The sequence below is a fragment of the Suillus fuscotomentosus genome (assembly GCF_016647785.1).
Source record: "Suillus fuscotomentosus strain FC203 chromosome Unknown F5891scaffold_437, whole genome shotgun sequence".
Classification (NCBI taxonomy): domain Eukaryota; kingdom Fungi; phylum Basidiomycota; class Agaricomycetes; order Boletales; family Suillaceae; genus Suillus; species Suillus fuscotomentosus.
The window spans coordinates 1-26,179 of record NW_024539949.1 but is presented as its reverse complement, the minus strand read 5'-3'; the positions used below and the strand labels follow the sequence as shown (position 1 = coordinate 26,179).

Sequence of the window (26,179 nt, the reverse complement as noted above, 5' to 3'; positions counted from 1 at the left end):
CTCCTGTCAGCATTATGCAGGTTCCACCAAATAAAAGTTCGATTACCGAGAACCAGAACGAATTTGAAAGTATCATCCGAAAAGAATTGGACAAAGAAAGGTACATTGGACCGTTTCAATCGTCACCACTGTCCATAATCCCTAAGCCGGGCAAGCCAGGCAAATTCAGGATAGTACAAAACTTTTCCTTTCCGGCATCCCCAAACGTTTCACATCCTAATCCCTCGATAAACTCCTACATTAATGCCAGTGACTTTCCGACGACATGGGGCAAATTTTCGAACATATATCTAATAATTGCAAGTCTTCCACCAGGTTCAGAGGCAGCCACAAGAGACGTGGCAGAAGCGTACCGGACGATCCCACTGCACCCCTCGCAATGGCCGGCAGGAATAGTAAGAGTATCAGACTCCCACTTCTGCATCGACACATGCACTGCGTTCAGAGCCACCCCTTCAGCAGGAGTATACGGACACATAGCAGACGCGGGCGCCGAAATCTTTAGGAGCAACGGCATTGGACCATTAGAAAAATGGGTAGACGATCATATCTTTTTCAGAATCAGAAAAGAGTACTTACAGCCATACAACGATAAGAGAAAGAAGTGGAATCAAGTCTTCGCGAAAGAAGGGATGAGACAATCTGGTGCAAGGCTGTGGTTTGGCGACACGTGTCAGGAAACAGGAAAACTGGAGGAATTGAGTGAGGACTGTTCAAAGCCTCTACAAGACCTTTCATTTCGCCCAACGAGATCGAAACACGACGAGCTTTTTGCATTTAGCTTGCAAGATATTGACGAGTTGTCAAGTATCCTAGGCATTATATGGGAATTGTTGAAAGACCAACCGTTCTCGTCAACAACAATCTATATAGGATTCCTTTGGGATATTGGACGAAGGATAGTCTCACTGAGTCCTGCAAAAGTCAGCAAATATCTAGCAGCAATCGACGAATGGAGAAAGAGACCAGCACACATTCTACAAGACGTACGAGAGCTATATGGCAAGTTACTACACGCGTGCCAAGCAGTACCACGAGGCAGGGCATACCTAACAAGCCTCGAGGAGATGCTTTCCCACTGCAGCGCTAAGCCCTTCCTTCCGCATCGAGCAGGAAGCAGGGTAGCGAAGGATCTAGAATGGTGGGCTAGGCTACTTCAGTCCGGTGGTGTAAAACGAGCAATTTACCCATCCATCAAACTCGAAAATCCTCTCGCATTCTCGGACGCGAGCTCAGGAATTGGAATAGGCATCGTAATAGGTAACTACTGGAGGGCCTGGAGATTAATCCCAGGGTGGAAAACACACAATGGTCAACGAGACATCAGATGGGCGGAGGCAGTGGCTTTTGAACTCCTCGTATACACTCTCACCTCTCTGCCTGGCATTGGCAGGCACGTCGTTGTCCATGGAGACAACACGGACGTCGTTGAAGGATGGTGGAAGAGGAGACACAGAAACCGAGAAGTCAACGAAGTCTTTCGTAGAATCAACGAGTTTATTCACACTCTACCCTACCCTTACGACGTCGTCACTACGTACATCCCAAGCACTTCCAACCCAGCAGATGAACCATCCAGAGGAGTATACAGACCAACAAGCCTTCTTCTTCCCCCAATCAGCCTTCCAACAGAGCTTGGTACCTTCCTCATCGATGCTACAGAACCACTGTCTGCCACAGAGCTCCGCCTCCTGCGCGATGGCCATTACTCCGCTCCAGCAGCTAAAGTTATCAACCGTGAGCTGCTCAGACAGCAAGCTGCCGAGCGAGCAAGAGAAAGCTGTTCTGAAGAAGAAAGTTTCATCAGCAGCGTGCTCAACGATGACGAAACATAAGAACTCACAATTCAGAGCACCGCTACCAAATGTAACAGATACTTCCCCCTCCCCCATTCCCCAGAACTATAGACTTAATTTGACACCCAAACCTTCTACCCTGCGCCCCCATTGTCTTGCGCGAGACTGACTAAGACTGTGGTTACCAGCGGGAGATAGTACAAGACAAGAGATAGCAGTAACCTCGCAGTCTCCTAGACACGAAATTTCGGAGGCGCAGTTGGAACAAATCCTTGACATCATCAGGTCGTCATGGGCACAATCGACGAAAGAAACATATGGGGCAGGCTTGCTGGTGTTCCATGTGTTCTGCGACACAAACAGAATCGCAGAAGAGCACAGATGTCTGGTTGCTTGCAGTCTCCTCCTAGATTTCTCTGCAGTTGTGCAGGGTCCTACTCCGGATCATCATTAAGTAACTACACAGCAGGTCTAAAAGCCTGGCACTTACTTCATGGAAGGAGTTGGTTGATCCCACCCAATGAGTTGAAAGCGGTGCTAGATGGAGCTGCGGCTGCAGCACCTGAGTCGTCCAAGCGTCCTAAACGGCTACCATTCACACCCGCTTACTTATCCATCATTTGCGAGCACCTAGACCTCAATTCACCGCTAGATGCGGCCATTTTCGCGTGCTTGACGACGACTCTTTATGCAATAGCAAGGTTAGGGGAATTCACAGTAAACGCAATCAAGGAATTCGATCCAAAGAAACATATAACGAGATCCGGCATATCCAAAACAGCAGACCGCAATGGCCTGCCAGTTACGAAATTCCACCTACCGAGCACTAAATGTTCTCCAAACGAAGGAGAGGACACATATTGGGCAATGCAGGAAGGGCCGTCAGACCCTAGCGCTGCATTGGAAAATCACTTGAGAATCAATCCAGCAAACGGTGATGCGCACCTATTCGCGTGGAAACACGCCAAAGGACTGCATCCTTTATCGAAGAAAGAACTATTGAAAAGAATAGCATCAGCAACAGCGGCAGCGAACCTACCAGAACTAAAAGGACACGGACTTAGGATTGGGGGAACGTTAGAGTACCTTCTGCGCGGAGTACCTTTCGAAGTCGTGAAAACGATGGGAAGGTGGTCTAGCGAAGCGTTCACACTATATCTCAGAGAGCATGCTGTGATTCTCGCACCTTACATTCAGGCATCACCAGTACTGGAACCTTTCACACGATATACCATCCCCCCAGTCCGGTGAAAAGAAGCACTTCTCCTAGTTGAAAGGGCCCCAAGCTTCGCTGAGTGCGTCGTAGTTCTCCTAATACATGGGAACACAGCTCACCTGGCGCCTTAGGCACGGACCCATGTTTCGGGCCGGAAAGCCCCTGCGGGGCTTTCGCCCAAAACAAACAAACAAGCAAACTAGCAAACGCATCCAACGAAGTCCCATCACGTTGTAGTTTCATTAGAAAGAGGATACCGAGTCCGTAGATCGAAACCTAGAAAGTAGGATGAGTTTGTACAAATACAAACAAAGACACCAAGCTACAAAAAGCGCATAGAGTGGGAACGATGCATGTGCATGCCGAACAACCAAGTTGGACAATTGTTCTGTGTTCGACGTACCGAGTCCCGACTAGTCCTTCTCACGAGAATGTCTTGACTAAGGTCATAATTCAACGTATATAATTAAGGCAAAATGACAATGCTCAAAATAATTGGCATAAGTAAGCTAACACCGGTGCAAAACCATGCGTATTGTATGTATGTGATGCATTGATAGTTACTCAGCCCAGGTTAGTGATTTTTCTACCTGAGGCGTCTGGTACAATCAGTCATCTCAAGAAGCAGTTCGAGTCATAAGGATAGTCAATTGTGTATAAAAGTCATGGTGCGCACATTTCGTTAGAAACATGATGTGGTTTTATCATGTGCTCACAATAGTCCCATTCCACGTCGCCGTCGCCGTATACATATAACGAGTCAACGGATTTGTGTTTACGGTTGCATGAAACACCATAAACTCACCATCAAGGCGTGGTGTAGCACCGCCAGGTGCTGTGAGGCCATCGTCATCAGTTATAAGCAACGGCGATGAAGCCTTGGTGTATGGGCCGGAAATGGATGGTGCAGTTGCGTATGAGATGTCATAAAGATCGGTGTTGTAGCAATTCGAGGAGAAGAAAAGCACGTAACTATGATTTCTGTGGTCAGTCCCGGATCCAAGTACATGTTCAAGTTATATCGACTTACGTTCCATTATGCAAGATAAGCGCTGGGGCTTCGATGAGGGGTCCATCGGATTGCCCTCTATCCAAAATCTGGACCGGTTCCCCAGTAGGCGTGACACCATCAGCCTCCATTTCCTGAAGCATGATAGGAGTAGAATATTCTCCGTTGGCATTCCCGCAAGGTCCACCTCCTCCAAGACTGCTCCCATCCACCTTGTACACAATGTAGCGTGTACCGTTGGTATCCTGAAACCCTGCGGGGTCAATGGCACCACCGCCTGAAGTTTGACAGGCAATTGGGTGAGACTCGGGAGTGTACGGTCCGGCAGGGGTGACGGAAGTAGCAGCTGCTACGCAATGAGTACTGTGTGAGGTCGACCATGCCGCATAGTCTGCAGGCCATACCTTAGTACAATATCATCTGAGGTGTATAAGATCGAGACCTACACATCACAAAAGTTCCATCCCCTCTGTCAATGACATCAGGTGCCCAAGTACTGTTTGCAGTTGCCCAAGACCCTACATTCGGGAGTGCATCAACACCAGACTGCAATTCCCAAGTTACACCACCATCAGTTGACGTTGCAACCTGAATGTTGATGTTGCCGGAGTTAGTTGCAAATGCATAAGTACCCCCACTAGTAACAAGGATAGCAGGATCAGGAAAGTTGGCAGAGATGACAGGACCATTGACTATAGCCCAAGTCAAAGGGAGGGCGGCCAAAGATATTAGGGCGAAAAAGATCCTACTTCGGAAGCTTGGCATTACTGAGGGGGCAGAGGAAAGCTATTCCACGGAAGTCTGGTGTTGCCCTTGGTAAAAAGAGGACTTAAAACGGGTTCACAGGCATCTGGCAGTGCATCTGGCAGTGCATCCAGCACCGTTGAAATGAGATTGCATCAAGCAGGGTGAGGTCGTTGGGAAGTAAATATCTTCGGCGATGACTTCTGATCACCTTTCCTGTGTCAGTTTCTTGATCTCGAGGCAAATCCAGTGCTTGTCCGCCGCAGGAGCAGAATGAAGGTTTTATCACCGAGGACATGTCTGCTGTTATACGTTCATGACATATGATGGATGTGCGTACGCAGTACTATGTAACATGAATTACCAAGCGCGCATCTCGCCACGAGCAAGGTGGCAGAGAGAGCTAGCCAAACGAATACCAAAGGTGATCACTTTCGTTGGGTGGATCCTACGCTTTCCATAGTCTCCCTGTCTGGCCCATACTCTCCACGAATCTGGTCCCATTTGGACCACGGGGCATCATAGTGATTTTATGTTGCGGTATAGCTACATGCAAACTAGAGAGCCTTCTTGGAAGGCAATGTTAGTTGGACGTATGCAGCCTGCAACGAAGGCGGCGCGTTCGGCTGTCGGGCAAGTTTCCGGAGGGAAGCTACAAGATATGCACGCTAGTTTTGTTGGATAAGCCGAAATCCACGAGAGCTACACCACATTAGACTCACTAAACTCGGATCCAGCGTGGGCAACTTGCACCACTGCTCTACAAATTCGACATAGACATCAGCCATCCCAGAGGCGTTTGTGCTCCCGGCGCCAACAGCCAAGGAGAAAGACTCATTTGCGGCTTGGAGGGCATCGACGAATTCTTCACTTTCGGCCATGACAAAATCATCACTATTCTCTTGAGATGTAAGTTCTCGAAGTTTTCTTGTCGCCAGCATTTTCACCGCATGAGGGTCGCCTTGTAGTGTGTCTTTAAGAACATTGTATAGATGATCGAGAAGGGCCGTGCGAAGACGCTCTTGGCTGGGATACGAACGAATTAGGACCTCGAGAGCTGTAAATAAATTTATACTAGGCAGAGCTGTGGTCCAAATCAATATGAATCCTTATAGAGGAATGACAAACAGACCTTTTGCAGCGCTCAAAATCACGGACTTGACGATAGCACCATCCATAATGGCTTGCCGTGCCCTCTCGCCTTCGTCACCTCCCTTCTCAGCTGCTATCTCTTCTGGGGTCAATATCGCCATATCTTCCGCAGCAGTTGTCTCTGCCTCAACAATAGGGTGACCTTCCTCATGAATTCCCAGCACAGTCCACCTTCGTTTCATCCCCTCAACGAAACTCAATTCCATTCGCACGTACTCTCTCCACATATCAATGCTGTCTGCATTGAGTCGAAGACCACGCTGGAGGAGGGCGCGTGCCGCGGAGGGGGACATATGGTTAAGTTCGTGAGAGGCGGCGATGATGTATAATGCAGGGGTTCTTGGATGGAGCTGGAGGGCCCTATATGCACGGTAAAAAAACAGACTGACCAAATTTTAAACTGGACGCACCTGGCTGTTATGCGCCCTACTAGTGAACGAGCCCCCTCACGTTTTGCGACCTGGATATACTGTATCCACAATCCTACGTCCGACTTGAATTTCTTGAGCGCACGTTCAAATATCTGGAATTGTCTGCGAACAAGAGCATAATCAGATATTGACGGTGCAGTCTTTTCCAGTTCTGAGAAAAAACCATAGAACAGTCAGCGAGTCGGAAACTTTGAGATATGGATGTACTTAGCACGTACTCAGTCTCTCCACGCGCTTCCGCCTCAGCTGCTCCAGATTCATCTCATACGCCGCATATCGCAGGAAGTCACCCTTTTTTGGGATGCGGCGGACAAGCGCGGTTTCGAACTGTGTACGTTTTTTCACAATCTGCTTAACCTCAGACTAGAAGCAGAGTTAGATAGGACTAGAGGGATATAGTATGAGACCCACGCACTTGGTTGAACAAACTTTTTTGCACGAGATCCTTGAGCTCTGCGAGCATCTAGGTTCCATTAAGTCAAAAATCAAGCCTTTGAAGGGGTAACGAACCTGCTCCTGCTGAAATTGTACCCTCTCCATCCTTAATGTATGGATGGCAGTCTCCTGATGAAGCTATCAATGCAAATTCGATAGTAAGAAATTGAATGGAGAGTGTATATGCGTTCGTACCCGAAATGATCAAGATAATTTTGTTCAAATAAATTAGCTATTACCGGAAGTGACTTATCAGAACAATATTATTTAATAGCCCCTAATATACATCCTTCTAATTTAACATCGTCGGACACAATGTTACTATGTAGTGCTCTTCAAACTTCATTTAAAATATAGGTAACAGTACATCTTTCTTGCTGAATTTTGCATCCCAGCCAACAGCCGATTACCCTTTGTTCCATACTCGTCCAGGAAGGCTCCACACCCCTCCTCGCCTGACAGCATCTGACATGTATCCTGTCTCAACACCTGGAGAGGCTTCAACCCAAACACCGTTTTCCCCATGTCCTTCGCCCGACGTGATCCGTATTTCGACCAGCCCGTTCCTAGACACAGGCCTCGGAGAGGTGAGCACGATCATCGGGGGAGGGCATGTTTCAGGACCATGTGACTGCTGCATGGTATCAGTGGGGGTTGAAAGATCCATGCCGAGATCCATGTCCATACTCCCACCCATGCTCATGCTCAGCCCTGGGATATCCATCTCCATCTCCAAGTCGCTCGGACCGAACAAGCTTGCACCACTGCTGGAGCCTGCGCTTGCAGGAGGACCCATGCCAAGCCCGCTGTGTTGTGATGTAAATGGATCAACTGGTTGGGACAATGCAGACAAAGCACTGGAGGGGAGATAGACGTTCACTGGAATAGATTGTGGCGCAACTGTTCCTGCGAGGACCGAGGCGAGCAGAGTAGTTGATGCTGCGTCTTCTGGTGGCATTCCTTGTTCTGCATTTGACGGTCGATGGGATGATTTCAGCACTGGAGTTTCAGGCGACCATTGAAGTATGCTCAGTGATTCGTTGAGCCAGCATTGTCCTCTAACAACCTGGAAGAATATGCTATAAGCATAACTTAACAGTTTGGTCAAGATGAAACTTGCCTCTAATACTCGCGAGACTTGTTTAACGCTCCTCACCGGGACTCTCTGGAGGAGAAAGCCTGGTTCCGGAGGTGCTAGAAGGCGAAGGTGTAGCGGTGGATGGATGTCATTCGGTGACTTCTAGATCAATGGTCAGTGTGTGTTTGTACCTGGACGTGTTCCACACACATAAGTTGCAGTGTAGTATTCTGCTGATGAATTGTTATTGACCTAGACCAGGTACAGGTATCAGCACATGCATATGCCTATAACTGTAGAGAGAAGTGACTGACCAATAAGTCAACCCAGCTTCTACCAGTTCCTCCGCTTCCATTTGTCTGTGAAGACGCCACGCCAAATTCTCCAAAGTTCATATTGCTCATATTACCTAGACTTGACATTGAGCCCATACTAGACATGTTCCCCATTGAGATCATGTCGATGGGTCGGGACTCAACGATTCCTTGAATTACACGCATACGACTCTGGCACATCACCACGCCATTCTGTGGTAGCTTAGTGGTGAAGTCGAGTACCCACATCTGGGAGGGGGCAGCCAGAAGCATGTGATCTCCAGGGACATCGCTCGAGTCCATCTTGGACTTTGCTACTTCAGTGCAAGGGACCAATTTTAGCGTAGCGATGGTGACATCTTCTAGAGTATCAAGCATCGATGTCTTGAGATGTGCTATAGGGATGTCAATGTTCCACATTGACGATTGTTTGGATGGCGGAGAGCTGCGAAGGAGCTGAAGGTACCCACGGGGCGAAAGCCAGACTATGAATGATAGCGAAGGAGCAACGAGATAGGGCAACGGAAGGGCATGTTGTGTCAAGAATTTATCAAGATCTTCCATCTGCGGTGAACTGTGAATATCACGCATCAGTATAGAACAAGGACGACAACAGAACAAACGTACACAACCTGCTTTCTGATGTGATCCGAAACCACAGTTGGCTCCATGAACCAACGAAGTCCTTTCTCGTTCTCGGCAGCCGCAAGCCCGTCGAGCATCATGAGATATCGCAAGTGTTCTTGTATTGCACGGCTACGGCGTGCAGCTTCAATCGCAGGATCCTCTCTCGAATGTCCGACGGCCGAATCTATGCCAGCAGCCCGTCTCGCTGCATTGATCCAGCGGGTCACTTCCTGCGCGAGAAAGGCGTCTAGCTCTGGTGCTGCCGATGTGTTCCCGTTACCATTTGCATTATTAGCGAAGGACGTCTTGACAGCGACATGGTCGTTGATATCAATATCAAGTACAAGTACTTTTCCTGCGAGAACAGTCGTCGACCCATCTACGAAAACTTCCATGCCAAGATTACGGCCCCATTCCGCGATCTTTGCAGGATGTGGAGGACTTGCGTCCGGATAAATTGCTCTGTTGTCTCCTCGTAGTAGAGACGATAGTGAAACAGAGGCAGCAGTTGACTGATTGATTGAAGATGTCAAAGCTGTGTGCTCCTTCATGAGGGCAACGAGTTTGGTGGCGTTTTCACCAAGGGGTAGGTCATTAAGCTGGTTCAGCGCATGATTTAGGCGGTTAGTTGTATTGATGACTGCACCAAGTTGCGCAGTTACTGTAATATATTCAGTGCTGAGAGGATGGACAGACTCGGTCGCTTGGACAGGCAGCACGGACTGCGCGAGCACATCGTGCACGGCGGTCAACAAAGATGGATGGGACATGCAGCTTCTTGAATTTGAACTTCATCTGGTTAGAAGAAGAGAGCGGAAGTTACCGATCAACGTGAAACTTGGTAACAAGCTTCCAACCTGATTTTCTGAATTGGCGGACGGTAAAGAACTGCAATCGATCACACTAGTGGGTCTGCGTCCATGGAGGACCCAAACTCTTGAGGTTGAAACATATGTGAGCATCCCTGTGGCCCGACAGGGTGGCATAGCACTACTGATTTTGTGCAGGGCTTGCCTTGACTGGGTACGTGACTACTTGCAGTATCCTTATTATATATGTGCTCGTTCCCCCACCATCCCAGGCTCATTTCGTCCTTCCGTAGCCACTTCAAGAATATCATCAGTTTCCCAACCTCACTGACAAATCCTTTCTTCTCGAACTTTACCACAGTGGACACTACATTCGCTCTCTCTGCTACCCCCAGTCCCCCCTTGTTCCATGACATCGTACTGCCCGCCTATGTCGATGTATGGATGGCTCAAGAGGACAAAAAATTGCATCGGTTCCATCTGTGTGCAATAACGCCTCGGGATCGCAAGGGTGGAAGAAGGCAGGGCGGTGTCCACATCCGATAGGAAGTAGCATCTTCCACAATAGATTTAATCACACGTAAGTATGACTTGAGTAATGAGCTTTGAGACCTCCATGTCTCTCTCCGTGCCAGCAATGAACTTGACTAACAACCCTTCCCGAAAGACATCGAAGACGACACCGTTCGTCTGGCTGCCAGCTGCTGTGCCATCCAAGGAACCTTTGGTTTTACCCTGTTTCAGCACACATTTCAGGACTCACAAGTCCATACCTCATTAAATAGTATGTGCATGGGCTCATACCATGAGTATCCTTTCCTTTCACGAAACTCGAGTTCACCCCGACGTACTCTTGTACCGATACTGGGCCAACATCTACCAAGGTGACACTCTCACCTTCCCACGACACACTTCCAATGGATTCGCGGCGTCTTTCAGCGTTGTGGGTGATACGAATTTTTTCATCGTGTATCGCCTCAAGGATAGATTCCTAAGTCGCGACGAGACAATTGACCAGTTCTGGTAGCTGTGCGAGATCGATTACGACCACCTTCAACTTCCGGATGGCTTAGAGGCAAAGATGGTTGATCTGCATCCCGGAGACCTCTTGTACACTTCCGCGAAATCTTTGTTTGTGCTTCAACTAACCTAACACAGATTCATGCCACCTGACCAGTTCTATGCACGATATGCCGGGCTGCTGACGTATGAGACACCATCCACCCCTCGGATTGGTCTCTTTTCCTGGACAGTGACCGCGGTAAAATGTACGCGGGGCGGGAGCGCAAAGTTACTTTTGTAACCTTACACCGGACCTACATATCCTTCAGTAAGTTGCTTTGTGCTCTATCTACCCTAGGCTTCAATGATTTCCTCACAAGTAGAGACCCATCATTGCCCCACTGGTCCTGGTTTTTATGATGCTCGACCCAGCTTCCTACGTTTCGCAGTGGCGTGATAGTGTCCAGTAAGAGGCAGGAGATGGATGACACAGTCGACATGGTGTGTGGTGGTGAGTTTGAGTCCAAGGACTGCATCGGTTTCTTTCGAAGGAGTGTCAAAAACGTAAGTCGGCGCTCTATTAACCCTTTGGATTTGTGGCTTCGACATCAGCGACAAGAGAGCATATGCATTCTCACTCCCACTATTCAATGAAGTTGACACAGAAGTATATTTCTTTATCATACTGTCCAACTATGCGCCCCTCATCATCTCTTAGGCGTCTCTGAGAAAATTGAGCTCGCGCTCTTTCACGGCAGTGCTACGAAAGAAGGCCTTCAAGGCTGAGTTTGTCAGACTAGCCTGCGATGCTCAAACCTGCTGAGTACACAATTGAGGCATAACTAAAATAAATATGACGGATCCTCGACCAAATATCTCCTCCATGCAGAACACTCGACAACCATTTCCTACACAGTACTGCTAGTTGGTACATGTACGCGCTCCTGGAAGACGATTAAATTCATGCTAGTTTCTGCATCGGATTCGGCCACGAGTTTAGCGTGATATTGTCGAACGCTAAGGATGAGGCGTGGTCCCAGCACAAACATCTGCACGAAAAATAAAATTTCACAAGCACCACCGAGTATCTCAATTCCAACGTAATTCGAATTCTACAGAAATGATGAGCAGTGGTTACATGTAGATATGTTGGCGCACCTTGACCTCTGGAGAGATATTAACAAGCTGGAGGCAAGAAACGCCGGCAACGCTAGCACATGCAGAACTTGAGCAGAAACCGATAAGCACATTCGCATTACAAGCTCACCTTGCAAAATAAAGCACGTGGGATTCCATGAGCACTCTGAAACAATCCCCGATGGTCGATCCCGTCCATGGGCCGAGTCGTCGCAGGTCACGGAAGTGCTTTGCAGCGATCCAGACTGAAAGACACAGTGCGAGGACCTCCCAAACAGTGCTGAGCATCCAGATCATTGATGTAAGAAATTGGGTATCCCTCCCCAATCTGGCATCGCACATATGAATGCCAGAGAGTATCAATTCCTCTGGTATTAGTCCAATGAGCTGTGTTCTTCAATTCAACAACTAAAGCTTACCGGATACAACATCATACTTGAGTCCTGTGATCGTGATTATTCCGCAGGCGATGTTTACAGCTAGGAAGATGGTAACAAGGAAGATAAGCATCCTCTTAGATCTCTGATACATGGCATGCAACCGAGCAATCATGATGACTTGAATCATATTCAAGTTTCAGTCGAGTCAATATCACTGAGGTATCGCAGCTGGGCAACTCACTGCCCAACATGGCAGCTACGACCACATTTGTCCCATTTATTGCATAGTATATGATTTTGCCTGAAACACCTGATTAGCGGTCACCCTCGTACTAGGATAAAACACCCCGACTCACACCTGTTGAGTGATTATGTGGAGCCAAGTCCAATGGTCAAATCGCACTCACCCCTACAAATGAATGTATTCATTGGATAGGAATGAAATGATTGGGGAATACTCACTGCATCTGTCAACGAGACGATTGTAATATTTCCTGTGTGCCGCCGGTTAGAAGATTGAATACGGTGCATATGAGACATACCCAGAATGATGGCACTGATGATGAGAGATGGGCTATCAGTACAGCAACTACTTTCTGGCGTCGATTAACATACACAGAATATAGTATTCCAACATAGCGTATCTAGAACATTTTGGAGTCAGCACAACTGCCAACTATGTCATGGTATAACATGAGGTACGAACGACTAGGTACAGCATAGTCATGAGAGACCAGCGTTGGGTCTGTCACAAATTCATTGTTCTTGTTCTGATATGGGACTCTGTGACTCACCCAAACCAGGTCTATCTATGACAGCATTGTTAGCAAGTTGAGTACTCCAGCGCCATAGCATCAAACTACCTCTTGTGCGAGTGTTAATACTGGAAATATCATGAGAATATGATACAGCAATTTCAGGACACTGTGGCGCTCACCCCAATCGTATACGACCATGAAGCCTGCGGCAACTGCGAAGCCAGAAGTCAATCACAAATCAAGACATAACCAACTGATATGGCGAACCCGTCCAATAGCTGAACAAAATACTGAAATTGATGAAGGGCCACCAAGTGGGATCATTTGATACTAGGGTCATATTGGAGGATGGGTGTGTATGACGATCTAGCGTTCATGCTAGATATATACAAGCATTCAGCGCTTGTATCGCCAAAATTGGCATGATGGTGATTCGGACATTTGTCTATGCATCATGCTCAAGGGAGGCCCTTGCAATTGGCTGGTGACTGGAGTACACGTAGAATTTGATTTGCATTATCCGAATTGGAAATCGGCTTCTCACGCGGAACAAGGGCCATTCGAACGGCGGGTTGAACGTTCACATCTTCCAATATCCAGAACGTTCTCTAATCGGTACCCGGTCGATTACAATACCACTCTATAATCCTATCTTTGCGACGACCCGGCCTCATCAGATAATAGATTCAAATCTAAATGTAAGTATCATACGTTCTGAACGTTGGCTGGCATAGCTCCAACTCAATTTCCGATATGATAGTCCATTGCAGTAAGATCCGATTTAGAGACCTTTGGAGCGTCTTTTTTTTTTACAATGTCGACAGCAACGCCTCCTGCGCCTTCAATCTACAAATATTTACTTAGTTTCTGCACAATCAAACCCGGGTCCATTCTCTGCCACAATCAATCCTTGCGCAAAACAAGTTTACTTGGGACGATCATAATGGTCCCATAGTGTTGTCTTCATTGCGTTCTTCATTCACGCGTGCCTTGAGACTGGACATCGCCTCCACGTCTCTTATTCCTCATTCATCTATACGTTCAAACAGAAGGCGAGAGTCATTACGCTGCGGAGCCATTATGTGATCAGCTGTCTGAGCTCAGACACGCTACTTCTACTTTCTATTCCACTTGCTTTCCATTCGTTCGGTCCAGATAACTGATAATTCAGGCTCCATAGTTCTGAATAAACATTTTTCAACAGTCTTGCACGACTCAGCATGGGATGTTATGGGCGATCAGCTCCACTTGGAAAAGGCTTGGGACAATTCTAACGCGATCCAGTCTGATGACGATCTGTGACGGTCCTGCTACTTATTTCCTGAGGGCCTTCCTCGGTCCGCTATCATGGAGATCGCATACTCTAAGAACTAGAAGGAATCACATCCGCCGTCGAGGCGACGCAACCTTTTGTCAATTTCCAGACCCACCTAGCTACTTTTGCAAACAGCTGTGCATATCAGCACGAATAACTGCCGGCTGGATGGCTATTGCGGTAGTCAAATAGAACTTGGGATACCTTGTTTTTATCTGTTTGTCACCTCAGGCAGATCGGATGCTCATGCCATAGTACGTGAATACTATTGAGTATGATGATTTGGAAATGGTACTGGCAGGTTCTATAATCCTGAACAACTACATCAGTGAACTGGAGGAAAAAAGATAAGAACATATATAACGATATATAGTACACAATCACAAACATTTGTACAATTTTGCTATCCATATTACATGGTGATGTTTGACTTTATACAGGAAAGGACAATGCATAAATTTCCTGCACCAGCGTATGATCGGGAAAACACCTACACGTCGCTGGAATTCTAACTCGGGAGTAATATGGAGCAAAATTCAAGGGTCAAGCTACATGTGTCACTATCAGCACCTCATAAATAAATTTCGCTGTGTCAAAGCCAAGCATGAAGGCCTGAATCTTCTGGAGAATCACAAAGCGTTTACCAAGTGCGCAAGACTAAGTTGATGTCCTCGCGCTAATTTTGACGCTGCCTTCTTCTAAAAGTTGATTTTCTTCCATCAGCAGGCAACGCCCCAAGCCAGACCAAAAATTGATGTTTTCCAGGGTACCACGAAGTGTTTACCGAATGCGCAAGTTTAAATTGACGTCCTTGTGCGGCTACCTTCTTTGAATTGTTCATGTTTGTCTACTATACATCAATTGCGAATCAGTGCAAAGAAGTGCTATTTTCCCATTGCGGCCGGAATGCGTCCACCAAGCAAACATGATCAACGTACGGCTTACTTCAAATTATCATGCGAAATTGTATGAATACACAACGACTAGCAGATATATTCATCTGTGACGCGTTTCACACCGGTCCCAGGCTTTGCGGAAACGCTGTAGAATGCTCTCACACTCAAACTTGTAGGCAATCTGATTTAGCTGAATAACAACTAACAGCGGTAAACTGTTCGCTATTGCACCCCAGAAGTCACACCTTTGGACTGATACTGCTCAGTTGTTGAGCATAAAGGCTATGATAAATTCGCCCGAGCGCCCGATCGGAAAATCACCTCGCGCTTCGACTTCAAAGGCTATCTTTTTGATATATCAATTGAGAATCCGCGCGAAAACGCTGTACCTTGTCAGCAGTCGGGATGCGTTTGCCAAGTCAACTCAACAGAAAGTTAAGCATTTATTCTGATTTCAACGCTACCCCTTTCAGACGTCTATTGACCATTCGTCGTTCTTCACTTACGATTTGACAGAGGTAAGGTGTATTGCACCGTCCATCGACACAATCGCGTGACATTGTACTCTACCAGAAGCGTTCTTAACGAGGACATTTTGAAGTTATTTCTTTCTGATTTCTAATGATCATCCGTCGTCCCTCGCTTACTATTTGACAGAGGCAAGGTGTATTGCACCGTGCATCGACACAATTGCGTGTCGTTGTGCACTACATCAGGGAAAACCTCCTTCACAAAATCAAGGTAATTTCACAAACTCGCATGAAAATACTGAGAATTCGGTAAATTATTTGTATTCAAAGGTATTTCAACAAATTTCATTGTAATGCTCAGACAAGTGTTAAATAAGCATGTCGGTCACTGAAGGGGTTTACAAAGAAGGTGGAACAGCACTCCAGAACAGTGCTACTCGTCCACTCACGAGGTGCCGCTACGCCGAAATTAGGTATAAGATGAATGCTCCTACAGATATCTGATATCTCAATGATGCTTGCCAGACGTTCTCCATGACGAATCAAGCGGGCAACTTTGTACAACCCATGGTGTGATTCCGGTTGCTGGAATGGAGTGAACCATTCCACATAGGCAAGGTGGGTGGGTGGTTGTGCAGGTCCAGCGCGGAATAACACATTCGAAGCTTGATTTGTTAGCGTAAAGACGACACGGACTTGCGCAACACGGTAACCTTCAGTGATCGAGTGAGATTAGTGACTAACATGTTCAATGCACCATACAAAACGCACCATCCACGCCTGTTGTCCCGCCGTCCCCTTCGTTGACCAAAACTGTGTCAAAACGCGCGGGGATCATATGCCCTCGCTTGTCCTCTTGTGATGGTTGACAATGGACAGAATCCACGGTGACACTCGAGTCCTGGATCCCCCGAGCATTGATTGAGTTGAATTTGATCCTGTGGAACGTAGCCACAGTATCAAAGGGAATAATGATGTGAGCGGCCTCGCGTTCGAGTTGTGCTGCAGACAAACCAGGTTGATTTCTCCCGACGACGTAACGAGCCAAAGCTTCAGTGAAAAATGTGGCGCCATACTCCCGCACAATGCGGTCCAACTGGACACGCTTGATGGTCGGGTGTTTAGTCATCTTGATTGCGCGACGATAATCCATGTCTGGAGGTATGATTTCTTGCGGGGCAATATCACCAACGAGACGCCATTGGACAAAGTTGTCGTGCCATAGAATCTTCTCCCGTCTTTCGAGCCAGAGTGTCATTTGAGTGTACTCGTCTTTATGGTTGGTAGCCCTATAGGCATCCTTCGTGAGGTCGATGTGTAAACGTTCTGTGTACTCGGTGTTGTAGTTGTCAGTTGTACCATACGTTTTTATCATATGTACATAGTGACGGAAGCCGTGAAGCTTCGGAAGGTTGAAATTCGAGCGGATTCCAAGATCAAGGAAGATGTCCTTATTGTCGTGAAAGCGTGTTAAGGCATCATCGAGAAGTGCCAGTGTTTCGTCCGTATGACAAGGGTATTGCGCAAGGTACAGGAAATCAAGGATGGCACGAACAGCACGAGTAAGGCGAGCATTGTTGAGATTTCCAGGCAACCGTATGCCAATGACAATGCCGAGCAGGAAGCGACAGATTTGATTGTGCTCCGTTCCACTAACACGCGAGAGATTACTGATACCCTTGAGAAACAATCGGATATTATGGTTTGGGGGAAGTCTACGACAACGAGCATCAATTTCGGCTTCGCTATATGCCTCCTTGATCCACTCGATGAGGTGCTTTACAATACCCTGGTAGAGTTGATGTAACACGTCCGGCGTGATGGATTGGAATATATTAGCATGCGGGAGATCCAGCCAGAATGGTTTGTAGATGGGCTTAATGCCGCGCTCCTGGCATGCTTGTCTCCACAAGTCATAGTCCTCATCAACGAGCGACAATGCAGCGACAATTGCCTCGAGGTCTCGCAGCTTGACAGGAACATCAGGACTTCCCAACTCCTCATGCGGGACATCGCATTTTGGGCATTCTCCAGATTTTATCCCAGTTGTCAACAACTGTTCCGGGTAATCGGCGGAATAACATGCGACAATCGGATGTCCTCGACGCACAACTCCATCCCCACTAGCCATAGCAACACCATCCTTGCCGGGGACTCTCAGAGGCTCCAGAATGTGACGCACACAAGCATGAAATAAATTTGTGGCCGTTCGGCGCCTCGCAGCCTTGTTTGTGATATGTTCGAGTTTTGAGGTTGGTAGATAGGCCAGGAGAATCCACGCCCGTCGAGATGGCTTTCGACGGATCTCCTTCGGAATGTTGCCTATTGTCATATAGACAGGATAGGCAGATTTGTTCCTAAACATGGTGACCTGCGTCTTGTCGGAGGAAAGGATGATGGGTATGACTGTTGCGCCAGGTTTCTCTGCTTCGAGTTCTTTCTAAATGATATTGTGGTAAGTTCAATATGAATCAGAACGTTTTTCAAAAGACTCGCCTGCGTGGACCACCACCACTTTCCTGTATGCATATCATGATACATTCGGATTGTTTTGTCAGCATCGACATAATGGCGTTCGGGAGTGTAGTTGAGGTGTTGCGAGAAATCCGGATCTGAATAAAGGGCTTTGACGCACTCCATGACGTCACGCGAGTACACGTCAAATGCTTCGTCTGCAACAATGATTTCTTCACGTTTGAAACGAGGTCGTCGGCATGGTAAGTGTCGGTCAATGATTTGATTGAGTTCACGGGTGTTTCGATACGAAAGACCTAAGGCATCATGAAGCTATAGAAACGTAGTTAAAAAGTTGGCCCATTCATGACCCAAGAAAATGAAGACTCACCCCTTCGACTGCAAGCAGCTCTGAAAAAGCAGTTGAGCCCGATCCACGAAGTTTTGCCCACTTTGCAACCTCGTAGTCTATGCGAGATGCGAAGGGAGCCCAAACATTGTCTGCGCCTTGCAGAGCATTGTTATAAGACTCGAAAGCGGTAGTGCCAGAGTTAAGTATTGGAGCACCTGCATGGCGCCGCGGAAATTTCTCAATAGTGGGCTGGCGACCAAGGGCTTTCTCCGCTTCTTGTCGTTCGGCTGCATGTGATTGTGGCAACATATCTGACTCCTCAAAAACATCAACGTCGATATCCTGCGGTACAGGATCTGCAGGGCGTTCCCACCCATTCTCAACCTCAACCTCTGCATTGTGATCCTCTTCCTCGCCATCAGAATCCAAAGGAGGCTCCGCCGCTGCAACTTCGTCATTATCATCTGGCCATTCCAGATCTTGTTCGTTGTAGTGGCCAAAATAGTCTCCTGTAAATTCCGTTAGATGACGAGGATCAACATTGTCATCTCCATCATCAAGACCGTCAGAATTCTCAACCTCAGGCTCTGACTGAGGAAAAAGACCAGAATGTTGTAATAGGGCTGCGCATGATGGATTCGTGGTCTTGGCTAGGTGATGGGAGTATCCAGCGTGCTCGAAGTTTTTGGTGCAACCTGGGCAAGTGATCATTTTGTTGGCAACAGAACAGGCGGTAGGTAGTGGTGGTAGGTAGGTAGGTAGTGATGGGTAGTAGAGAGACGGTGCAAACCTTACAGCGTGCTATCCAGTGTGAAGATTCACACACTGTGAACCGAGTTTGATTTGTTGCCTGGCAGTACAGGTTTCAAAAAGGTACAGGCTCCCTTCCTTAGCATGGAAGGGTACGAAGACGCGGCCAAAGACGCGGTTGTTTCAAAAAGGTATAGGCTCCCTTCCTTAGCATGGAAGGGTACGAAGACGCGGTTGTTTCAAAAAGGTACAGGCTCCCTTCCTTAGCATGGAAGGGTACGAAGACGCGGCCACACAACACGAATTTACTTGATATTTCAGAACAGGTTAGATTACGGTGACAGCACGGCAACAAACAAACGTACTAAAATGATGGTGGCACACTGTGAACCGAGTTGGATTTGTTGCCTGGCAGTACATGCTTCTGCCTGGACTCTCTGTCCATCAGCATGGGCTACACGTGCCTCAGCTTCTTTGATGATGCGGCGAGCTGAACCTGAGAGGGGAGGAGAGGGAGCACCATTCAAGTTGACGGTTGCAGCTTGAAATTCTGCTAGTAGACGCTCTGCTTGTTTTAGCCATTTCTGTAACCACACGTTAGATGAAAAAAAAACCAACGACCCTAGCGCTGGCACAGCACAGTAAAAAAACAGACCTGAAAATGAGAGTGGCCACCAATAAGTTTTCATAACCGTCTCAACCTTTCCCTTCCCAACTTCAGCTGAAGCAAACACTACTAGTAGTATGCCTCCGAGTCCCCATCTGTCTTCAACGCCGTCAGATATAGCCGCCCACAAGCGGAACACCCAAAGAAAGGCCCAGGTGGCAAGTCAAGATTCCACTGGCAAAAAAACCGGCAATACAGAAGAGAGTGAGTACATCCATAGGCCAAGAAAAATGCGATGGACTCACAGTCATCACCAAGAACCACTGCAGCGGTCATCCAAAGTAAAGGCCTTAGAGCGAAAAAGTTAGTACAGGCAATTGGAGAAAGCAGTCATTGACACACCTTGTTTCAGTCTGGAATGAGACAACGACCAATACTCGTAAGCGCGCACCCACAGTAACTGCGCTACAATCAGTACCAGCCGCCAAGTTAGCGCGAAAGAATGAGACAACGACCAATACTCGTAAGTGCGCACCCACAGTAACTGCGCTACAATCAGTACCAGCCGCCAAGTTAGCGCGAAAGACACCTGCAGAAAAGTTAGACAATGGTTAGTAGTTGCTTAACAGATCAGTATGAGAGATACTCAACAGCGGATCAAGTCAACGGTCATGGTCAAAGTCAAGGCCGCGATAAGAAAAACAGCAAGCTGCCAAAGTCAGTCGCAGTGTCAATCGAAGATAACGACTCTGTCAGTGAATACGGAGAGAGTGATCATGACACCGACAAATCGGACGATAATGCGGAGGTTCCAGAAGACGATGATGAGGACTTAGTACCCTCCCAGAAGGAACTGATTAAAGAGGTGAGTCGTCACTTAGCTACCCAAAGTTGAGAATGATGAAAAAAATGACGCACCTTTTATTTAAGATTCCCTACATGATGCCTCCTCGTGCAGCTAGATCTGCCAGCGCACTATCGCAAACCAGCAAAACATTGTCGAATAGTGTTCGGATGACATCTAGCGGGGTTTCTGACGAGTCTGAGTCAGAGTTGCAGTTTGCTGACAAAGACACGGAGTCTGCCAGTGACCGCAGTGACAGTCAACGTTCCAAGGCAAGTTATGATTACCGCGAGCCTTCATCACTCACCAACTCGAAACCACAGCCAAGCAAGAAGAAGAAGAAGAAAAGGAGCAAAGTAGCAGAAGCACGTCAAGAAATTGAGGTGATGTGTTCTACTCTACTACGCTCCCATCACTCTGTCTTACTAATGAATATACTGTTTTCTAGAGGCCCAAATTCGCAGAGTCACGGCAGCTAACAGACGAGGCACTGCCAGCCTCCGCCGATAAGGAGTTGTCTGAACACTCCTTTACATGGCCTATATTCACAGATCTAGTCTACTCAGCCGATAGCTCGATCAACCTCAAGGCTCAGAATACTCGGATTCAGCAGGTGTTGAAGACTGCCGTCTTTGAACTCAAGAAAGCCTCTATCTTCGACAACGCATTTCCCAACATCACTCAGAAGCGCAAGATGGCTCTCGATGCAGTTTATAATGCTGCCGGGAAGCATAAGGAATATGCGATAGCAAAGAGGATCAAGCATGACTTTGATTATGCGGTGGCTCTCGCTGGAGTGGTATGTACACTTCTTGTATGTTACTGGACATCACTGACATCCTCACAAGCCGGAGGGACGGCTTAGTTCCTTCCGTACTAATCTCAAGAAACTCGCGCATCAAATTGTGGTCTCTCGTTTTGGACTCAAGAAAGGCTGCGGTGACGAGGTAGACGACCTCATCAAGGGTCACAAGTATATTTTCCCAACCGACGCCAAGGTCTGTTCATTTTTTCGTTATCTATCTCTTCATTTATCTTATTCTTATCCACCACCCAGGGTAAGGTCCTTGGGGACCAACCGTTTTGTGACGAGTCTATGGTTGACTCCATCCGTTTATCTTTTTTCGATGGTGAGAACTCAATTGGTGTCCAGTCCTGTGACGATTTTGTCTCGGTCTTGGATGGAAACAACGAGCCCGAGCTACCTGTTGCTATGGTGTGTTTGATTGCAACGCTTGTAGGTGCCGCTCTTGATAATGTTTACTCTGTTTGCTCACTACATAATGTTCTCTGCAGATTTACTCGATATTGAAGGATTGGAGCAGCGGGAACCCACCCTCAGGCGCACAAGTCAAATCATTCAATTCCTCCTTCCACATCAGTGTTTACAACGCTCACCAAGCGACTCTCACACGCATCTTTAACGGTAGTCGAAAGAAGTACCATGTACTGATGGCGCGTCTCTACAAGGCAGTCAGGTATGTCTTGCTCACGCGCTATTTGTTATCGTCGTGTACTCTAACTAATTCAACATTAGTGCAGTAGAAAGCTCAGAGCCCGCTGGTTCATTGGACGCCGCTTGTGATTACCTTGATCTTGATGCAATGGGTGAAGATTAATCAACCTTCCGAGTCATTTGTACATACTGGTGCTTTTTCGAGTCTGCTGATCTTTTTGCCGTCTTTCGGTTGTGATATTCTCGTTTAATTCTAATATATTTGATGTTCGTGTGTCTTCACATTGTTTGAATTCAAGATAATTCAAGATAATCAATCAGCAAATTCAAAGGATTTCAAAGGAATTCAAAGGAATTTCGACTGGAGTTGAATAATCTCGTTTACTTTTATTTCAGCGGAATTCAGAGGAATTCTCTGAAATTACCTTGATTTCGTGAAGGAGGTTTTCCCTGATGTACCAGAGGACTTCTTGACGAGGACATTTGGGAGTTATTTCTTTTCAACGTCTAACGTCTAACGGACATCCGTCGTTCCTCGCTTACCATGTGTCCCTCAAATATTCCAAATAGTATGAACAGGGCAGTCATTTTGACTTATTTGACAATGGTTGTCGCCTTCCAGCGTACCTCAATGATCATGCGCGTAGACGGAGAACGTCCTGGCTTCGTCCCTGTGCCATGAGCAGGGCCGCGAGTCAGATATCTCATACTATTACTATTGACATTTTAAGGTGGGAGTGCACGCGAGAAAATATGCTTGAATCACATTATGATATTAAAATTATATTAAGCTACAATTGAGATTTGCTCGACAACATTATGGTTAGCCTGATACGACTAGTCTGAATCGAAAAGGGCGTCGTCCCGTTGCGCCCTCTGCATAGCGAGAGCATTTACAGACATCTTAGCCTTCGCCGTGTCGCTGAGTTCCGCGCGATGACTAGTTCCAAAGACCTTCCTGGATAACACAAATGAGTTGACGTCTCCATATTATACGTAACATACCTAGTCCACCATTTTAGGAGACAGTCAACATTGCGTTGCGCTGCTCGACCAGGGGCTCTTTCAAAAAAGTCCACGACATTGTACCAGAACTGGACATAGTCGAAGTCATTGTCCATCGAGCGCCACGAGGTTACCGATGACAATGCAAATCGCAACTATGACGGGTCATTAATGCCGCTAAGTAGATGAAAAAAAAACGCTTACTTGACATGCTACATAAGCGATTGACCGAGGCGAGACTTTATGCATCTTAATTATTTGTGCGACGTGGGTCTTGACTCTCTTGCCAGAAATATCTCTCTTGGCGCGTCTGTTGTTTTCAATGATGTTGGCGCCATCGCCGTCACCGGCCACTTCCTTTGCGGAGGAGGGGGAGGTAAATATGGCTTTAAAGGCCTGCCAACCAAACATGAGCTTAGTTGAGATACGTAGATACGACGAACCTGAACCAAAAGTCTGCTTTTAAATAGACCCTCCTCCAGGTTGTTTGCATCAGCAGTATACCCTTGGTAGAGAAATACCGGCCAAGACATTTCCGTCACAATGTGACCTTCAACACGATCCCTAATTCCTGCTTTGACGCTGGTAAATAATTAGTATCGCGCAAGATCCTGAGTTCAGTACTTACGTCGGATTGTTCCAGTCTAGTTCGGTCGGACAGAGCAGTTGGCCGCATGCGTCGTTGACGAATCCGCGACAGTATTTATCCTCGCGGTCAACTGGGGGATTTGGCTTGAATTCCCGATTGACCCAGTCGGCAACGAGACTCTTGAGCTTGGAGGTATCATCTCCTCGAGCACTGTCCGCTCCCTGCCTAAGCTGAACAGAAATTCAGCGCAAAACAAATCTTGAAACTAGTTGCACGCACCTTTTTTAACATATGCATATAGTCGTCGTACTCCATTTCTGTCGCCTTTTGGTGAAACCAGGGGAGCGCGTTGTTGAGGGCTATATATCCCATTTGCAAGCGATCTTGCCTACGTTAACACAGTCCATAAGTAGCACCCACGAGACAGGTGAGAAACACTAACTCGGGAGTCACCTCGTCATCGCTGCTGTCGCACCTCCTATCGTTCTCATTAATCAAGTCTTCGATAGTATCATATAGGGTAACAATTCTTCTGATAGCTCTTCCTTTGGAGACACAGTAGTTGGTCTCCCTGAAGATAGTGAGCACCGGGTGGATGTCAGCGTCGGTGGCACGCATACCTTTGCTTCGCTGCCTGCCCCGACTCGAGTAGTTGCAGCTTCTCCTCTAATTGAGCAATTTTCCGTCTCTGACGAGCGCTCTCAGACGTGGCCACTGCTAGGGACGATGCTGGAGGTTGCGGGTTTCCTTCTGCCTGGGACGACATCGAAGCATGTGAACCGTCCTCCACTTGGGACATGAGAAGCGGCGAGCCTGCGGGAAGATGGCACGAGTTGGAAACGAGGTGTAGAGCTTCTGCTTCATTTAATAGCCATCGGCAAAGTCAGCTGCACGTGCGCCTATGAGGGAAAGTTTTATTCACCGTTAAGTTGATACCCAAATTCATACGTCGAAAATGTACATCCAGTGTGAATAAAGTGCGTTGACGTTGATTGAACGCTGAAAATGGCATGCGCGACATGCCCAGTCTTCGTTTCCCGTGTTCGGCTGGTCCAAGTGTAGATGCTAGTGAGCGCGGGACACGCGCTGACGGAGCCGTCGGTTAGTAACGCGGAGAGCTGAAATTGAAATTGAAATTGAAAGCTGAGAATGTATGCGCTATACGTACAAACTCGCGCTACAGCATCTGGGAGCCTATTTCATAATGATCATTGAGGTTGCAACGTTGAAGGTCGAATTGGTACAGCGCGTTACCTAAAACATGATACCAAAGTGGACTTCAAGTTACATAAACTACGCAACGGCTCAAATACAGTGAGACCAAACAAAAAACAAATCACAACGCGGCAACAAAGGTCTGAATACTACGTACATACCTACTACTATGCCTCATCCTTTGGAAAAAGTGAATACAGTAGATCACGCATGAAGGATAGCAGTCCGTGAAACTCCACCTTCTCATTACCAACCAATGATGACATCCGATCTTTCATTCTATTGTAGCATGTCTCGTTTTCCGAACAGTGAAAATCGGTGTTTTGAAACAAGCCGTCCCTCGAACATCGCCGTATGATCCAGTTACAGATTGCTGCAGAAAGGACGAAGGTATTCCCGAGGGCAACTTCCCAGTCAGGTCCATCGAGCGATATATATTGATGATACCCTTGATCGACCAGTATGTATTCTGCAATGCCAACGAGGGCGTCGTTGCCGAATGGGATGCAAACCGACTGGACTTGCCCATCGTTCATCTCTCTCTGAATTGAACGTCAAATGTGAGCGGGATAATATTGAGATACGTGCTTACCTGAACGATTGCATCGAGGTAATCATCATTCGTCAGCAACACTGATGCGTCCCATTTGCGCACTTGTACGATCTCGTTCGTGTTCTTGAATAGAACTGGAAGGAATAGGTGATAGGCTGCAACCACCAACCCTCGGGCATTACCCTGGGAGTCCCTGTGAAGCTTTTTGACCAGCCCTTTCAGTCGTGCAAGAGCGCTTTGACCTTCTCTCCTCTTTTTCCACGTGTTGAGTTCTTTCGCTGTGTCCCATATGAGTCTCGGAATGAACCGGAGGAAGATAAATTAATACCATTGTGCTTGTAGTTGGCGATCGCATTGGCAAGCGCTCTATCGGCCAACGTATCAATATCATTTGTGGTCGGATATAAGGAATACTGAAACAGTGACGAGATCATTAGACCATTGGCGTTGTCCTTCACGCAGTCGACCAATGAAGATTCGATCTGCAGTGTGGGATTTTTTCGGGAGGACTGCGTCGATGCTGAGGGGATATTAGAGCTTGTGATTTCTAGCTCTTTGCGTGCGTCTTTAACCCTCCAGTGTACTGGTCTTTTCTCTACTAGCGATCTAATCGCATTCCTAGGGCGAGGGCCGTGCGACCTGTGGGCGCCCAAAGCCTGCTGACTTGATTGGGCTGGAGCCGCTTGACTCGTACTAGAGTCAGTCGGATTAAGGGCGGTTGGGAACTGGGGGGTGTTCTGGGAGCTGTCATGAATTTGATAGCTGACGCCCGCGGGATCATGCGA

General features: G+C 47.3%; 7 protein-coding genes across 7 annotated transcripts; 1 reads left to right on the top strand and 6 right to left on the bottom strand.

The window, feature by feature from the left end:
• Window positions 1-3,459: 3,459 nt before the first annotated feature.
• F5891DRAFT_1091268 (glycoside hydrolase family 43 protein) lies at window positions 3,460-5,019 on the bottom strand. Its single transcript, XM_041363503.1, is given in 4 exon segments — window positions 3,460-3,984; window positions 4,043-4,412; window positions 4,468-4,879; window positions 4,892-5,019. The coding sequence occupies 3 exon segments, from the start codon at window positions 4,784-4,786 to the stop codon at window positions 3,717-3,719; spliced, it is 957 nt and encodes a 318-aa protein (XP_041216247.1). The 5' UTR covers window positions 4,787-4,879; window positions 4,892-5,019; the 3' UTR covers window positions 3,460-3,716.
• F5891DRAFT_1122394 (U3 small nucleolar RNA-associated protein 6-domain-containing protein) lies at window positions 5,020-6,960 on the bottom strand. Its single transcript, XM_041363846.1, has 7 exons — window positions 6,859-6,960; window positions 6,764-6,811; window positions 6,567-6,711; window positions 6,328-6,499; window positions 5,898-6,277; window positions 5,488-5,849; window positions 5,020-5,433 (listed from the first exon to the last, which is right to left on the bottom strand). Exons 1-7 carry the CDS (start codon window positions 6,886-6,888, stop codon window positions 5,323-5,325), a joined length of 1,248 nt encoding a protein of 415 aa, XP_041216246.1. The 5' UTR covers window positions 6,889-6,960; the 3' UTR covers window positions 5,020-5,322.
• Window positions 6,961-7,028: 68 nt separating this feature from the next.
• F5891DRAFT_1122391 (uncharacterized protein) lies at window positions 7,029-9,230 on the bottom strand. The gene is made up of 6 exons (XM_041363845.1): window positions 8,784-9,230; window positions 8,282-8,739; window positions 8,176-8,191; window positions 8,072-8,113; window positions 7,904-8,023; window positions 7,029-7,849 (listed from the first exon to the last, which is right to left on the bottom strand). Exons 1-6 carry the CDS (start codon window positions 9,195-9,197, stop codon window positions 7,190-7,192), a joined length of 1,710 nt encoding a protein of 569 aa, XP_041216245.1. The 5' UTR covers window positions 9,198-9,230; the 3' UTR covers window positions 7,029-7,189.
• Window positions 9,231-15,919: 6,689 nt separating this feature from the next.
• On the bottom strand, window positions 15,920-19,098 carry F5891DRAFT_1122387 (uncharacterized protein). Its single transcript, XM_041363844.1, has 4 exons — window positions 18,415-19,098; window positions 18,048-18,356; window positions 16,332-17,862; window positions 15,920-16,282 (listed from the first exon to the last, which is right to left on the bottom strand). Exons 1-4 carry the CDS (start codon window positions 19,084-19,086, stop codon window positions 15,927-15,929), a joined length of 2,868 nt encoding a protein of 955 aa, XP_041216244.1. The 5' UTR covers window positions 19,087-19,098; the 3' UTR covers window positions 15,920-15,926.
• A 771-nt stretch (window positions 19,099-19,869) lies between these two features.
• On the top strand, window positions 19,870-22,314 carry F5891DRAFT_1178937 (uncharacterized protein; the record flags this gene model as incomplete). The annotated part of the gene is made up of 10 exons (XM_041365807.1): window positions 19,870-19,996; window positions 20,145-20,255; window positions 20,292-20,342; window positions 20,386-20,597; window positions 20,663-20,959; window positions 21,025-21,375; window positions 21,425-21,574; window positions 21,634-21,813; window positions 21,873-22,054; window positions 22,114-22,314. 10 exons carry the CDS (start codon window positions 19,870-19,872, stop codon window positions 22,193-22,195), a joined length of 1,743 nt encoding a protein of 580 aa, XP_041216243.1. The 3' UTR covers window positions 22,196-22,314.
• A 555-nt stretch (window positions 22,315-22,869) lies between these two features.
• On the bottom strand, window positions 22,870-24,425 carry F5891DRAFT_1202873 (uncharacterized protein; the record flags this gene model as incomplete). Its single annotated transcript, XM_041368946.1, has 8 exons — window positions 22,870-22,990; window positions 23,038-23,192; window positions 23,242-23,433; window positions 23,481-23,619; window positions 23,666-23,856; window positions 23,906-24,014; window positions 24,069-24,197; window positions 24,247-24,425. The coding sequence occupies 8 exons, from the start codon at window positions 24,423-24,425 to the stop codon at window positions 22,870-22,872; spliced, it is 1,215 nt and encodes a 404-aa protein (XP_041216242.1).
• A 378-nt stretch (window positions 24,426-24,803) lies between these two features.
• F5891DRAFT_990384 (uncharacterized protein) lies at window positions 24,804-26,138 on the bottom strand (the record flags this gene model as incomplete). The annotated part of the gene is given in 5 exon segments (XM_041378085.1): window positions 24,804-24,880; window positions 25,007-25,020; window positions 25,040-25,383; window positions 25,434-25,672; window positions 25,723-26,138. Coding segments are annotated over 5 exon segments (1,090 nt in total), but the record flags the coding sequence as incomplete, so codon positions are not given.
• Between the last annotated feature and the right edge of the window lie 41 nt (window positions 26,139-26,179).